Here is a 12,355-nt window from a genome sequence, read left to right on the forward strand (position 1 = left end):
TTCTGATGTACCCACTCTTGTGCGTACAGAATTCAGGTATGTTGGATTCCAATTCATTTTTACCTTTTTTCTAGTTATACCATGATGGATTATTACCTATTTATTAGAAAGGAATAATTCCTTCATTTTATCTTTCCCATAAAGTTGAGCTGGTCTCAATAATGTATATTTTGTCTGTGTGTGCACAAACATAATTTTGCTGGTTTTAATTAATGGTTGTCTTAATTTTGATTGCTGCTTTCATCTCATTTTGTCCTTCAACACTCCTAACCATCAATATACTTAGTTCTCAATAATATTTTGTGTTCTTTAAAAAAAAAAAAGAGAGCAAGTGTCGTATTGGACTAATTCAAACAAGTTAAGCATTCAATCAGATCTGAAGTAGTTGAGTCATCGTGTGAGTTTAACAAAATCATTTGTTTCTTGGACCTCTATAGGTGCTATTGTAACGCCCCAAAATCATAGGCAATAAAAGTCTATTTAATCTGAATAATCCATAAAAATATTAAATAAAAGAAACTAGCAACCTTAAATCTGATTACAAAAGTCAGAGCTCTAATTCACCAAATACAAAATATCCTCAAAATAATTCTCCAATACAAAGTTTAATGCCATAAAATAATAATAAAATCCTCAATTCCACAAAAATAGTTTGTAACTTCTGTCTCTCAAGAATCTCTACTCCAGTAATTCACCTAATGTATCTGTAATGGGAAATAAAGGGGGTGAGATAACTCAATAAGTGGAATTCACTAACATTGAGGTGTGAGAACAAACCTTTCAAATAAATAATTCTTTCAATAGATTCCCAACTTATAACTCACCAATATTTTGTCATCAACTATTTCATGTAAAAGAAAATAATATCTTTATATTGTGAGCCATCATAATATATATATTGATACCATCACATAAACAATTTCCTAGACTTTTCTCGTGGTCAACGTTTACGCCCCGTTGACAGAGTTGTGCTATCCCCTTTTTGGGACTGGAACCTCCTTTCATCCCATTTCTCAAGGATGGCTCCTTTGGAACCTAAAGGTACACTCCCTTGCTAAGGAGCCTCCTTTTGGATCCTCAATAGTATGCTCCCTTGCTAAGGAGCTATCAAATGTGCACTGTCCCCTTTTGGGACCGTCCCTTGCCAAGGACTAGCTGCAGCATGATTGTCCCTTGTTAAGGACTAAATACCATACCGAACTTCTAATCACGACTTGCCATAGGTTTTCAAAACATATTCAATATGCTCACAAAATAATCCATTCATACTTCTCAAAGTATAAAGACATATTCACACATACAAGTATAAATAAAATTAGGTTGTCCCACAAGTTTTTCATAAAACGAATAGCCAATGTGCACATCAAACATTTGTAAAATATTCATTTATATATATAGAATATCAACATATTCTTTCATATAAAATAGTTTAATAATTAACACTGTTTTGGGAAAACTCCCAAAATTAGTAAACACCACTTACCTCTTAGTTGCAAAAATAAAGGAAATCAACCTTCCTTGAATCACAACAATTCAGTAGAATTAGAACCTGATTCTCCTACACAGCCGTAGAGAAGACAAGAAACAGCTTACTTGTATGTTGCGGCTTCATTAACGAACAACTCTGGATACTTTGATTTCATCTCATCTTCTCGCTCCCAAGATGCCTCCTCCACTGTGTGATTCTTCCAAAGAACCTTAACTAATGTTATGGTCTTGGTGCGTAGCACATGGTCCTTGCGGTCAAGAATTTGGATTGAAACTTCCTTATAAGTCAAGTTATCTTTAATCTTGAGTGGCTCATAGTTCAAGACGTGTGAAGGATCTGGGATGTACTTTCTCAGCATGGAAACATGAAACATATTATGCACTCCTGCAAGTGTAGGCGGTAAGGCCAACTTGTGGGCAACTTTACCAATACGTTTTAGGATCTCAAATGGACCAACAAATCTGGGACTCAACTTCCCCTTCTTCCCAAATCTCATCACACCCTTCATTGGGGAGACTTTCAAAAATACCATATCTCCAACTTCAAATTCTACTTTCTTTCTTGAGTGTTCATAATAACTCTTCTGTCGACTTTGTGATGTTTGCAATCTTTTACGAATCAAATCAATCTTCTCAGATGTCATCTGAATGATTTCTAGTCCCAACAATTTCCTCTCACCAACCTCTTCCTAACACAATGGGGACCTGCATTTTCAACCATACAACGCCTCATAGGGAGCCATCTCAATACTAGAGTGGTAGCTATTATTATAGGCAAATTCTACTAAAGACAAGTATTTTTCCCAATTCCCTTTGAAATCCAATACATAAGCCCTTAACATATCCTCCAGAGTAAGAATAGTCCTTTCTGATAATCCATCAGTTTGTGGGTGGAAGGCAGTACTAAAGCTAAGATTAGTACCCAAAGCTTTATGTAGGCTTTCCTAAAACCTTGAGGTGAATCTAGGGTCTCGATCGGACACAATTGATGTTGGAACTCCATGAAGACTCACAATCTCATCAATATATATCTGTGCTAGCTGATCAAGTGAGTAAGTCATCTTAACAGGAATAAAATGTGCTGTCTTTGTCATTCTATCCACAATTACCCAAATAGCCTCATGTCCCTTAGGAGATCTTGGCAAACCAGTCACAAAATCCATACATATACACTCCCACTTCCACTCAGGAATGGGAAGTGGTTGCAGCAATCCTGAAGGTTTTTGGTGCATTGCCTTAATTTGTTGACAAGTCAAGCATTGTTCCACAAACTGAGTTATCTCCCTCTTCATGTTATTCCACCAATAAGTTTCTCGAATGTCACGATACATTTTAGTGCTACCAGGATGCACTGAGTACGGGGTACAATGGGCTTCTTCTATAATCTCCTTCTTTAATGCAAAATCATTTGGCACACAAAGTCTTTTTCCAAACCTCAAGAAACCATCATTAGACACATTAAATTCTGGTCTCTTCCCTTCTTGTACTTCTTTTATGATCTTTACAATTTGTGCATCGTCAACCTGTGAACTCTTAATCTTCTTAATCAAAGTGGGTTGTATTGTCAAACTAGCCATAAAGACTTGGGAATCACCTATGACAATTTCAATTCCCATCCTCTCCAAGTCCTTAATAATCTCCTTTTGAGTAGTTAATAAGGCAGCTGAGAAACCAGAAGACTTCCGACTAAGTGCATCAGCTACCACATTAGCCTTGCCTGGATGGTAATTGATTGAGCAATCATAATCTTTAATCAACTCAAGCCACCTTCGTTGTCTCATATTCAGTTCTTTCTGAGTAAAGAAGTACTTCAAGCTCTTATGATCTGTATAAATCTCACACCTTTCACCATACAAATAATGTCTCCAAATCTTCAATGCAAACACCACCGCAGCCAACTCCAAATCATGAGTGGGATAATTTTGTTCATAACTTTTTAATTGGCGGGATGCATAAGCTATGACTTTACCATGCTGCATCAACACACAACCAAGCCCTTTTCTCGAGGCATCACTATAAATAACAAAGCCTCCCATGTTGTTAGGGATGGTTAGTACTGGTGCAGTGACCAACCTTTGCTTAAGTTCTTGAAAACTCTTCTCACATTCTTCTGTCCGCACAAACTTGGCATTCTTACGAGTTAGGTGAGTCAAAGGGGCTGCAATACGGGAAAATCCCACCACAAACCTCCTATAATAACCAACAAGGCCCAAAAAGCTTCTAATCTCACTCACATTCGTCGGTCTTGCCTAATCAACCACAGCTTCAACTTTACTAGGGTCTACAGAAATCCCTGCCTTAGATATCACATGCCCTAGGAACACCACTTGGTCAAGCCAAAATTCATACTTCTTAAACTTGGCATATAGCTTCTTCTCCCTCAAAATTTGAAAAACAATTCTCAAGTGCTCTTCATGTTCTTCCATGCTTTTGGAGAAGATTAGAATGTCATCAATAAAGACAATAACAAAGCGGTCTAAGTACTCATGAAACACCCTATTCATCAAGTCCATAAACGCAGCAGGAGCATTGGTCAATCCAAAAGGCATTACCAAGAATTCATAGTGCCCATACCTAGTCCTGAAAGCTGTCTTGGGTATGTCTTCACCCTTGATTTTCAACTGGTGATACCCAGAACGAAGGTCAATCTTAGAGAAGACTTGTGCCCCTTGCAATTGATCAAACAGGTCATCAATACGAGGGATAGAGTATTTGTTTCTCACAGTAACCCGGTTCAACTCACGGTAGTCAATACACAACCTCATAGTCCCATCCTTCTTCTTCACAAATAAAACTGGTGCACCCCATGGAGATGCACTTGGTCTGATGAACCCCTTATCAAGAAGTTCTTGTAACTGTTCCTTGAGCTCCTTAAGTTCAGTTGGTGCCATCCGATATGGTGCTTTCAAAATAGGAGAAGTTCCAGGGAGAAAATCAATAGAGAATTCAATCTCCCTATCTATAGGTATCCCTGGTAGGTCTTTAGGAAAGACATTAGGAAACTCCCTTACAACAGGGATATCATCCAACTTTAATACATCTTTCCTAGTGTCCACCACATGAGCTAGGTACACTTGACATCCTTTCCGTAAAAGATGCTTAGCTCGAAGGGCTGATATCACCCTAGGTAAAGCATGCATCCTAGAGCCCTTAAACCGAAATTCAGGTTCTCCTAGAGGCCGAAACACCACTTCTTTTCTAAAACAATCTACACTAGCATGATAAGCCGCCAGCCAATCCATGCCCAAAATTACATCATAGTCATACATGTCCATCACAATCAAATCTGCTAACATTTCCCTATCCTCAATTTGGATGACACAAGTCTTAAGCATAAAATTGCACACCAAAGAATCACCCATAGGTGTGGCCACAGACAAGTCATAATCCATAAGTCCAGGTTTCTTATCACATAACTTAGCATATCGAGAGGAGATGAAAGAGTGTGTAGATCCAGAATCAAATACCTGTAACCACAGTATCCGAAGCTTGGACATCTTGTGGTGTGAGTGCAAACACTCTCCCTTGTGCTTTCCTCCTCTGATCATTCTTTCCAGGTTATGCCATTGAGTTTTGTTGAGGAGAAGTACAGCTTCTAGCTAAGTGTCCTGTCTTTCCACAATTATAACAAGCCTTTCCTTCAAAGAAACACGGCTTATCTCCATGAAACCTTCCACATGTAGGGCAAGCATTCAAACTTCTACCTTGAGCATTTTGGGGTGGATTCTTATTTTCTAGCTTATTTGATGATGAATTATTCCCAGACCTCCCAAAAGATCCTTTCTTATTCCACTGACCTTGAGCATTGCCTTGACGAAAGCCTGTCTGTCCAGTGTTTCTAGGTGGGTTCTCCTTCCTAACATTGTTCTTGAAATCTTCCTCCAGTCTCATAGCTCTGTTAACTGACTCTGCATAGTTATCAACCCCTGCTGCAATCAAATGGTGTCGAAGTCTCTCATTCAACCCCTTTTGAAATCTGCTTGCTTTCTTCGCCTTAGTAAGGATTAAGTGGGGTCCAAAGCGAGATAACTCGATGAATTTAGCAGCATACTGCTCAACAGTCATACTTCCTTGCACCAAATTAGCAAATTCCCTCTCTTTTTGTTCTCGAACCACCTCAGGGAAGTAGTTATCATAAAAAACCCCTTTAAATTTCTCCCAAGTGATGGGATTTCTCTCAGTGTCCATTCCCTCCAAAATGGCTTTAGTAGATCTCCACCAATGCTCAGCTTCTCCAATCAACTTGAAAGTTGCAAACCGCACCTTCTGAGAGTCAGTGCAATCTAAAGCTTCTAACAATTTCTCCATTTGCAAGAACCAATTCTTAGCTTCTGTATGGTTTTAGAGAGAGAGAGAGAGAGAAAGGGGGGGGGGGGTGGGGAGAGGGGGGTGTGATTGCTTGGAGTAGGTAGTCACCAAGAATATGAAACTAGTGTCTCTAGGAGTCCTTGTCCCTTTGAAGTTTGAACCACAAGTTATGGGACAAATAGTTGGGCCCTTGAAGACAGGCAGGTGATATCTGTGGTTTTCTCATTGCAATTTGACCATATTGGCCTCTCTACTGCTGAAGGTAAAAGAAATTTTTCAATAATTTGATTGATAGTTTCATGAGTTTGCTCTGGTAGCAACGTGTATATGACTGGGCTCAATGGACAGGAGTTCCTCTGCCTCCTAGTGACCAAAAAAATTGTTTCTGATTAAATTGCCAACCCTGAATTTCTCCCTCATGTATTTGTTTCATATGCTTTTAGGCTTCTATCAAATTTCATTTTCCAGAACATAGGTAATGTAGTAGCAATGGCTTGAAAGAAGCCATCTGTTTTGTTTTGTTTTTTTGTTTTTGGAAAGAAGCCATCTCAAGTCTAGAGCACAAAGCCTGGAAGCAAAGAAATAGGCTGTTTACTTGTCAACTCAAGAAAACCAAGTTCATTGGGGTCAAGGCAACTCAAGGAAACTAGGGTTGGTGTTTTTTCTCTGTTAAGGGCAGGAGGGTATTATTGAATGTCTTCCCTCTCACAGTGAAGTCCACAGTTATGCAGAAACTAGGAAAGTAGTAAGTGATGGAATGATGATCATGGCATAATTAGATAATTTCTATAACACATAATAGGTGGACTTAGTTTACTTAGCCAGTTGATGGTTGATGGTCTTTCATGGTATGGAAATGCAGTTTAAAATGTAAAGAACAGTGGAGCAACACTTTTTTAGATTATTGGTCTGGTTGCTGTTTCATGTCTTTTGCTGATCTGTTCCTAGACTGGGATATAAGCAACAATTTTGAGCCATGCTACTGTGCTTATTTGCTATTGTTAAACTAGTTTATTAACAGAAGTTTGTTGTGAAACTTGTTGCAAAACCTATTGGTAGGAAATAGAATAATTAATATATCCTAAACTGTGTTAAGGATGGTTTTTTGTTTTTCAATTTCGGATCTTTTTGGGTTTTGGTGATTCATGTTTGGTTTTCGAGAAAAACCTACCCGATGACAATACCATTGGCTGAAAGCTGGCGGTAAAATCCAAAGAATCTAGATTTGAATAATGAATAAATTGAAATCTAATTACGCAGGTGCCTAGGTATGTCGTATTATCATTATAAACTTCCATAGACCTTGATATTAACAAATCTAAACTCTAATATTGACCAAGAAAAAGTTACCGGCCAAGCAGCGTTCTCTTTAGGATCATGTGAGTCGGCCTTGAGCTCCTTAGTTGCTTGAATTGCTATTTTTTTAATTAAAAAAATAAAAAGCATTCCAGTTTTAATTAAGGATCCGTTGACTCTTCACAGTTATATATAAACTTTTTTATCTTGTCAGAAGAACTCCTATCTTGTATAATTAGGTGGCATCCCATTGGCATTTCTCTAATTAATTTACTTATGGAGAGGAAAATTCCAGCCAAACAAGATTTTAGAATATTACTAATGTCCTTATATATATATATATAAAATAGGCGAGAATGTTCATTATAGCCCACTTGTTTCTGGAAGACTCCAGAAGCCCCAGCTGCATCTCTCTGTAAGAGACTGGAGTCCTTTTGGCTCATATTTTGGCTGAGGGAATTTTTAGTTCTAGTTCTTTTGTTTATCACTCTTCTCTCTAATGAAGATTCTGAGAATGCTTCTTCTGCATATTCTCCTTGCAAATGCAATTATTGTAGTCTTTTTTGCTTAGATTTATAATTTACTTTTTTTTTTTTGGTTTTAAATGGTATAATATGCTTCCCATACTGATTTGATTAATCTAGGAAGGAAATAGTTCTTTCGGGAGCTCCACTTGCATATGCTTCATAATTCTCATTTATATATCACAGGATTATAATTTATGATTGTATTCTTGTCTTTGAAAAACCAAATGAGCAATAACTCTCAGAGCACTTCAAATTGCATGAAAGATCAGTTGATTTCTTCAATTTTTTGGAAATTATTATCCTTATGATTTTTTTTTTCTTTTGTTTTCTTTTTTTTACTGTTTTAAATGCTTTTTCTTCATGATTTAGCTGTGAAATTTCAAATCCATCTCTCATGTAGATATTTACACGTGTATGTGTGTGTGTGAGAGATATATAAATTCTCCTGGACAAATCCATTAAAGCATATTACATGTGTATGTGTGTGCCAGAAAAGGCTAGAGAAATAAAGGATTCCACTTGTATTGAGGTATTATTTTTAAAAATAACTTACCAATTACATAGGAACAGAAAAGATCAAGGCTGGATTGAATCCCCAATTATAGCAAAGTACTCAATTTAATCCTGAGCTTCTTCTTGCTTTCCATTCTTTTAGCTTCCTTTTTTAAATAATGACAATAAGCTGCTCTTCAGTATAGATTTTCCTTGCATGTAGAATAGCATTCCTTTGCCCCCACATTATTAATGATCTCACAGTAGCACTCTTTGCAGTATGGAGCCTTGAATCGATGAGGAGCTAGAGATCTTGCACCTTGGTCCGCTTGATGAGTCATTGTTGACGTGACAACAATATCATCGATCAGAGGACATTTGAAATGGCGAGGTGAAATATCTAGTTCTAACAACCACTTTAATTTTTACGTTGTCTTTGACTTTTAGTTAGCAAGTTCTTTCAAAGTTGTATTTCTAGTTCTAACAACCGCTATAATTTTTATCGATTTTGCAGGACTCGGGCCCACTGACGTGCCATGGTCGCACTAAGGAGATGGCAAACATTCAGATGCGAGATAATTGGGTGATCAACATTATCAAGTTGCTAAGGCTGGAAGGATTGTTTAGGGCCCCTTCTAGAGAGATAGATCATTGCCTAATATCGGCCCTAGTTGAGCGATGGCGGTTGGAGACAAATACGTTCCATCTTCCACATGGTGAGATGTCAATCACCCTACAAGATGTGGAGGTAATTTTCGGACTTCCTATAGACGGTGAGGTCTTGGTTGAGCTGACTATTGTGGTGGATGAGGATTGGAGTCAACTGTGCATGGAGTTAACTGTGCATGGAGTTACTTGGTTTTACTCCGGAGAATGACAACAAAACTTTGGTGGGGCAAAGAATTCTTATCAGCCGCCTTGTTGACGCCATTGCAGCACCACTGCCTCATGACGCAACAGAGATTCACATACACTAGTATGCCCGGTGCTATATTTTAGCACTACTAGGGGATAAGCTTTTCATGGACAAGTCGGGAGATAGGGTGCATCTGATGTTCTTGGAGTTCCTGTGGAACCTTCGTGATCCGCCATTGTATAGTTGGGGTAGTGGTTGCCTGGCCTGGTTGTCTTTAAAAATTAAACATTCCCTTTACTTTAAATTAAAGTTTTGACCCTAAAACTCTTCATAATTATATTCTGACCCCTAAAAACTCAAAAAAATAGCACAAAGGCCCTCTAGGCAACAAAAATGCATTTTAAATCTCATTCTGTGCCAAAATAAAATGTTTTCTTTTAAAGTAGTAAATTTGTCAAATGCCTTTGTTTTCACAGTTTATTAAATATGTCAAATGCTCTTGTTTTCATGCTTTATGGAAATTTAACATTTTCTTTTTACTTCTTTGTCTTCTTGCAGGGAATACTTTGGAAAAAGAATTTGCAAACTTGCAGTTGTTCGGCTATGCTATGCAATGAGATTAGTTTCATTAAATTTACCATGCTATTTATATTTTTAGTCAATGCCATGCAATCACGTTTTTATCCATATCTCTTGATTTTGTTTTTCTGAAATAAGTTGTTCACATGTCATTTTAGGATAAATTATTCGCATTCTGCACCAAATATGCATCGCCGAGTAAAAACCTTCAAGATTGGGGGAATAATATTGAGCGCGGGTGAAATCTAGGTAAATCACAAAAAATAATAAAATTGTCAAATGACGATATTTTCATATTTTCTAGGAATATACTCATTTGTATTCCTTGTTATGTTTTAGTGTCTTTTGCATGCGGTGAAATATTTTGGGAAAAAGAATTGCACTTGGTATGCTAAGCTACACATTGAGGTAAGCCTCATTTAATTTAACAAGTCATTTACCTACTAGTTAGTGCCATGAAATCCCCATGTTTAGATATGAATATTAATTTTGCTTTCCTAAATAAATTGCTTACATGCCATATATTCACATGTAAACTTAGGTAATTTGTACGTGAATGATGAGAGCAGGATTGGTGGGGAGGAATTTTAATTAAGATGAAATTGGATCAAATTAGACTTTGTCCAACTTGTAAACTAAGCACACATTCTTATAAAACATTTTTAGGCCCACACCTCTATTAAGCTCACATCCACTTATGTTACAACAATGAGTCCAAATTCTCAAAACTCAAGTACTCCAAGCCCAAATTTGAACTCCCCTACACACTTAATCCAAGCCAAACCCAAGTATAAATAAAAAGAAACACCAACCCATTTCTCAAGCCCAGTTTAAAAAATAATCTTTAGTCTAATAAGAGAATTAAACCTTTGTTTTCCATATAGTAGCTCTGTTGACCTCGGAGAGCATTGTAGCGAGTACAAATAATTTCTCTCTAAAAAAAAAAGTATCGGCCGAATAAAAGAATATTTTCCCTTATTTATTTCATCACATGCACGCTCGCCCTCTATCTCTATTCTCATCAAAGAAAAAATGGGAACAATTTAACTCTCATAGGCAAAATTATACTTACAACTCGAACAAAAAACAAAAACAAAAGAGGAAACGAAGTTAAAAAAATACAATCACTCAAAAACTAGGGCAATCAGAATAATATCAAAAAAATTCAGCCTTTATGTTAGCGGATATATAAACTACAACAGATCTGGGCAAAACACACGACAGAAAACAGAATGAAAAAAAAAAAAAATACAATGTACTCGCAAAATCTAGACAATGAATGATGAAAACACCGCCACATACGCGATTCTCTCTCCCTTAGGGTTTAGGGTTTAGGGTTTAGGGTTTTAGGGTTTAGGGTTTAGGGTTTAGGGTTTAGGGTTTAGGGTTTAGGGTTTAGGGTTTAGGGTTTAGGGTTTAGGGTTTAGGGTTTAGGGTTTAGGGTTTAGGGTTTAGGGTTTAGGGTTTAGGGTTTAGGGTTTAGGGTTTAGGGTTTAGGGTTTAGGGTTTAGGGTTTAGGGTTTAGGGTTTAGGGTTTAGGGTTTAGGGTTTAGGGTTTAGGGTTTAGGGTTTAGGGTTTAGGGTTTAGGGTTTAGGGTTTAGGGTTTAGGGTTTAGGGTTTAGGGTTTAGGGTTTAGGGTTTAGGGTTTAGGGTTTAGGGTTTAGGGTTTAGGGTTTAGGGTTTAGGGTTTAGGGTTTAGGGTTTAGGGTTTAGGGTTTAGGGTTTAGGGTTTAGGGTTTAGGGTTTAGGGTTTAGGGTTTAGGGTTTAGGGTTTAGGGTTTAGGGTTTAGGGTTTAGGGTTTAGGGTTTAGGGTTTAGGGTTTAGGGTTTAGGGTTTAGGGTTTAGGGTTTAGGGTTTAGGGTTTAGGGTTTAGGGTTTAGGGTTTAGGGTTTAGGGTTTAGGGTTTAGGGTTTAGGGTTTAGGGTTTAGGGTTTAGGGTTTAGGGTTTAGGGTTTAGGGTTTAGGGTTTAGGGTTTAGGGTTTAGGGTTTAGGGTTTAGGGTTTAGGGTTTAGGGTTTAGGGTTTAGGGTTTAGGGTTTAGGGTTTAGGGTTTAGGGTTTAGGGTTTAGGGTTTAGGGTTTAGGGTTTAGGGTTTAGGGTTTAGGGTTTAGGGTTTAGGGTTTAGGGTTTAGGGTTTAGGGTTTAGGGTTTAGGGTTTAGGGTTTAGGGTTTAGGGTTTAGGGTTTAGGGTTTAGGGTTTAGGGTTTAGGGTTTAGGGTTTAGGGTTTAGGGTTTAGGGTTTAGGGTTTAGGGTTTAGGGTTTAGGGTTTAGGGTTTAGGGTTTAGGGTTTAGGGTTTAGGGTTTAGGGTTTAGGGTTTAGGGTTTAGGGTTTAGGGTTTAGGGTTTAGGGTTTAGGGTTTAGGGTTTAGGGTTTAGGGTTTAGGGTTTAGGGTTTAGGGTTTAGGGTTTAGGGTTTAGGGTTTAGGGTTTAGGGTTTAGGGTTTAGGGTTTAGGGTTTAGGGTTTAGGGTTTAGGGTTTAGGGTTTAGGGTTTAGGGTTTAGGGTTTAGGGTTTAGGGTTTAGGGTTTAGGGTTTAGGGTTTAGGGTTTAGGGTTTAGGGTTTAGGGTTTAGGGTTTAGGGTTTAGGGTTTAGGGTTTAGGGTTTAGGGTTTAGGGTTTAGGGTTTAGGGTTTAGGGTTTAGGGTTTAGGGTTTAGGGTTTAGGGTTTAGGGTTTAGGGTTTAGGGTTTAGGGTTTAGGGTTTAGGGTTTAGGGTTTAGGGTTTAGGGTTTAGGGTTTAGGGTTTAGGGTTTAGGGTTTAGGGTTTAGGGTTTAGGGTTTAGGGTTTAGGGTTTAGGGTTTAGGGT

General features: G+C 37.9%; 2 protein-coding genes across 2 annotated transcripts in view; one reads left to right on the forward strand and one right to left on the reverse strand.

Moving 5' to 3' along the window:
• LOC126705290 (phytochrome B-like) overlaps nucleotides 1–465 on the forward strand; it is a 2,685-nt gene extending 2,220 nt beyond the window's left edge. Inside the window, exons 3-4 of the mRNA XM_050404179.1 lie at nucleotides 1–36; nucleotides 438–465. The exon at nucleotides 1–36 is cut by the window's left edge and continues 258 nt beyond it. Of these exons, the coding sequence (XP_050260136.1) occupies nucleotides 1–36; nucleotides 438–465 (64 nt within the window). The remainder of the gene's footprint in view (nucleotides 37–437) is intronic.
• A 4,581-nt stretch (nucleotides 466–5,046) lies between these two features.
• Nucleotides 5,047–5,796, reverse strand: LOC126705291 (uncharacterized). Its single transcript, XM_050404180.1, has one exon. It carries the CDS (start codon nucleotides 5,794–5,796, stop codon nucleotides 5,047–5,049), a length of 750 nt encoding a protein of 249 aa, XP_050260137.1.
• Nucleotides 5,797–12,355: the final 6,559 nt, after the last annotated feature.

Source organism: Quercus robur, chromosome 11 (genome assembly GCF_932294415.1).
Source record: "Quercus robur chromosome 11, dhQueRobu3.1, whole genome shotgun sequence".
Lineage (NCBI taxonomy): Eukaryota > Viridiplantae > Streptophyta > Magnoliopsida > Fagales > Fagaceae > Quercus > Quercus robur.

Bases quoted from the DNA above. Each gene is read 5' to 3' on its own strand.
- LOC126705291 (XM_050404180.1), bottom strand. From the start codon at position 5,796: ATGGAGAAATTGTTAGAAGCTTTAGATTGCACTGACTCTCAGAAGGTG.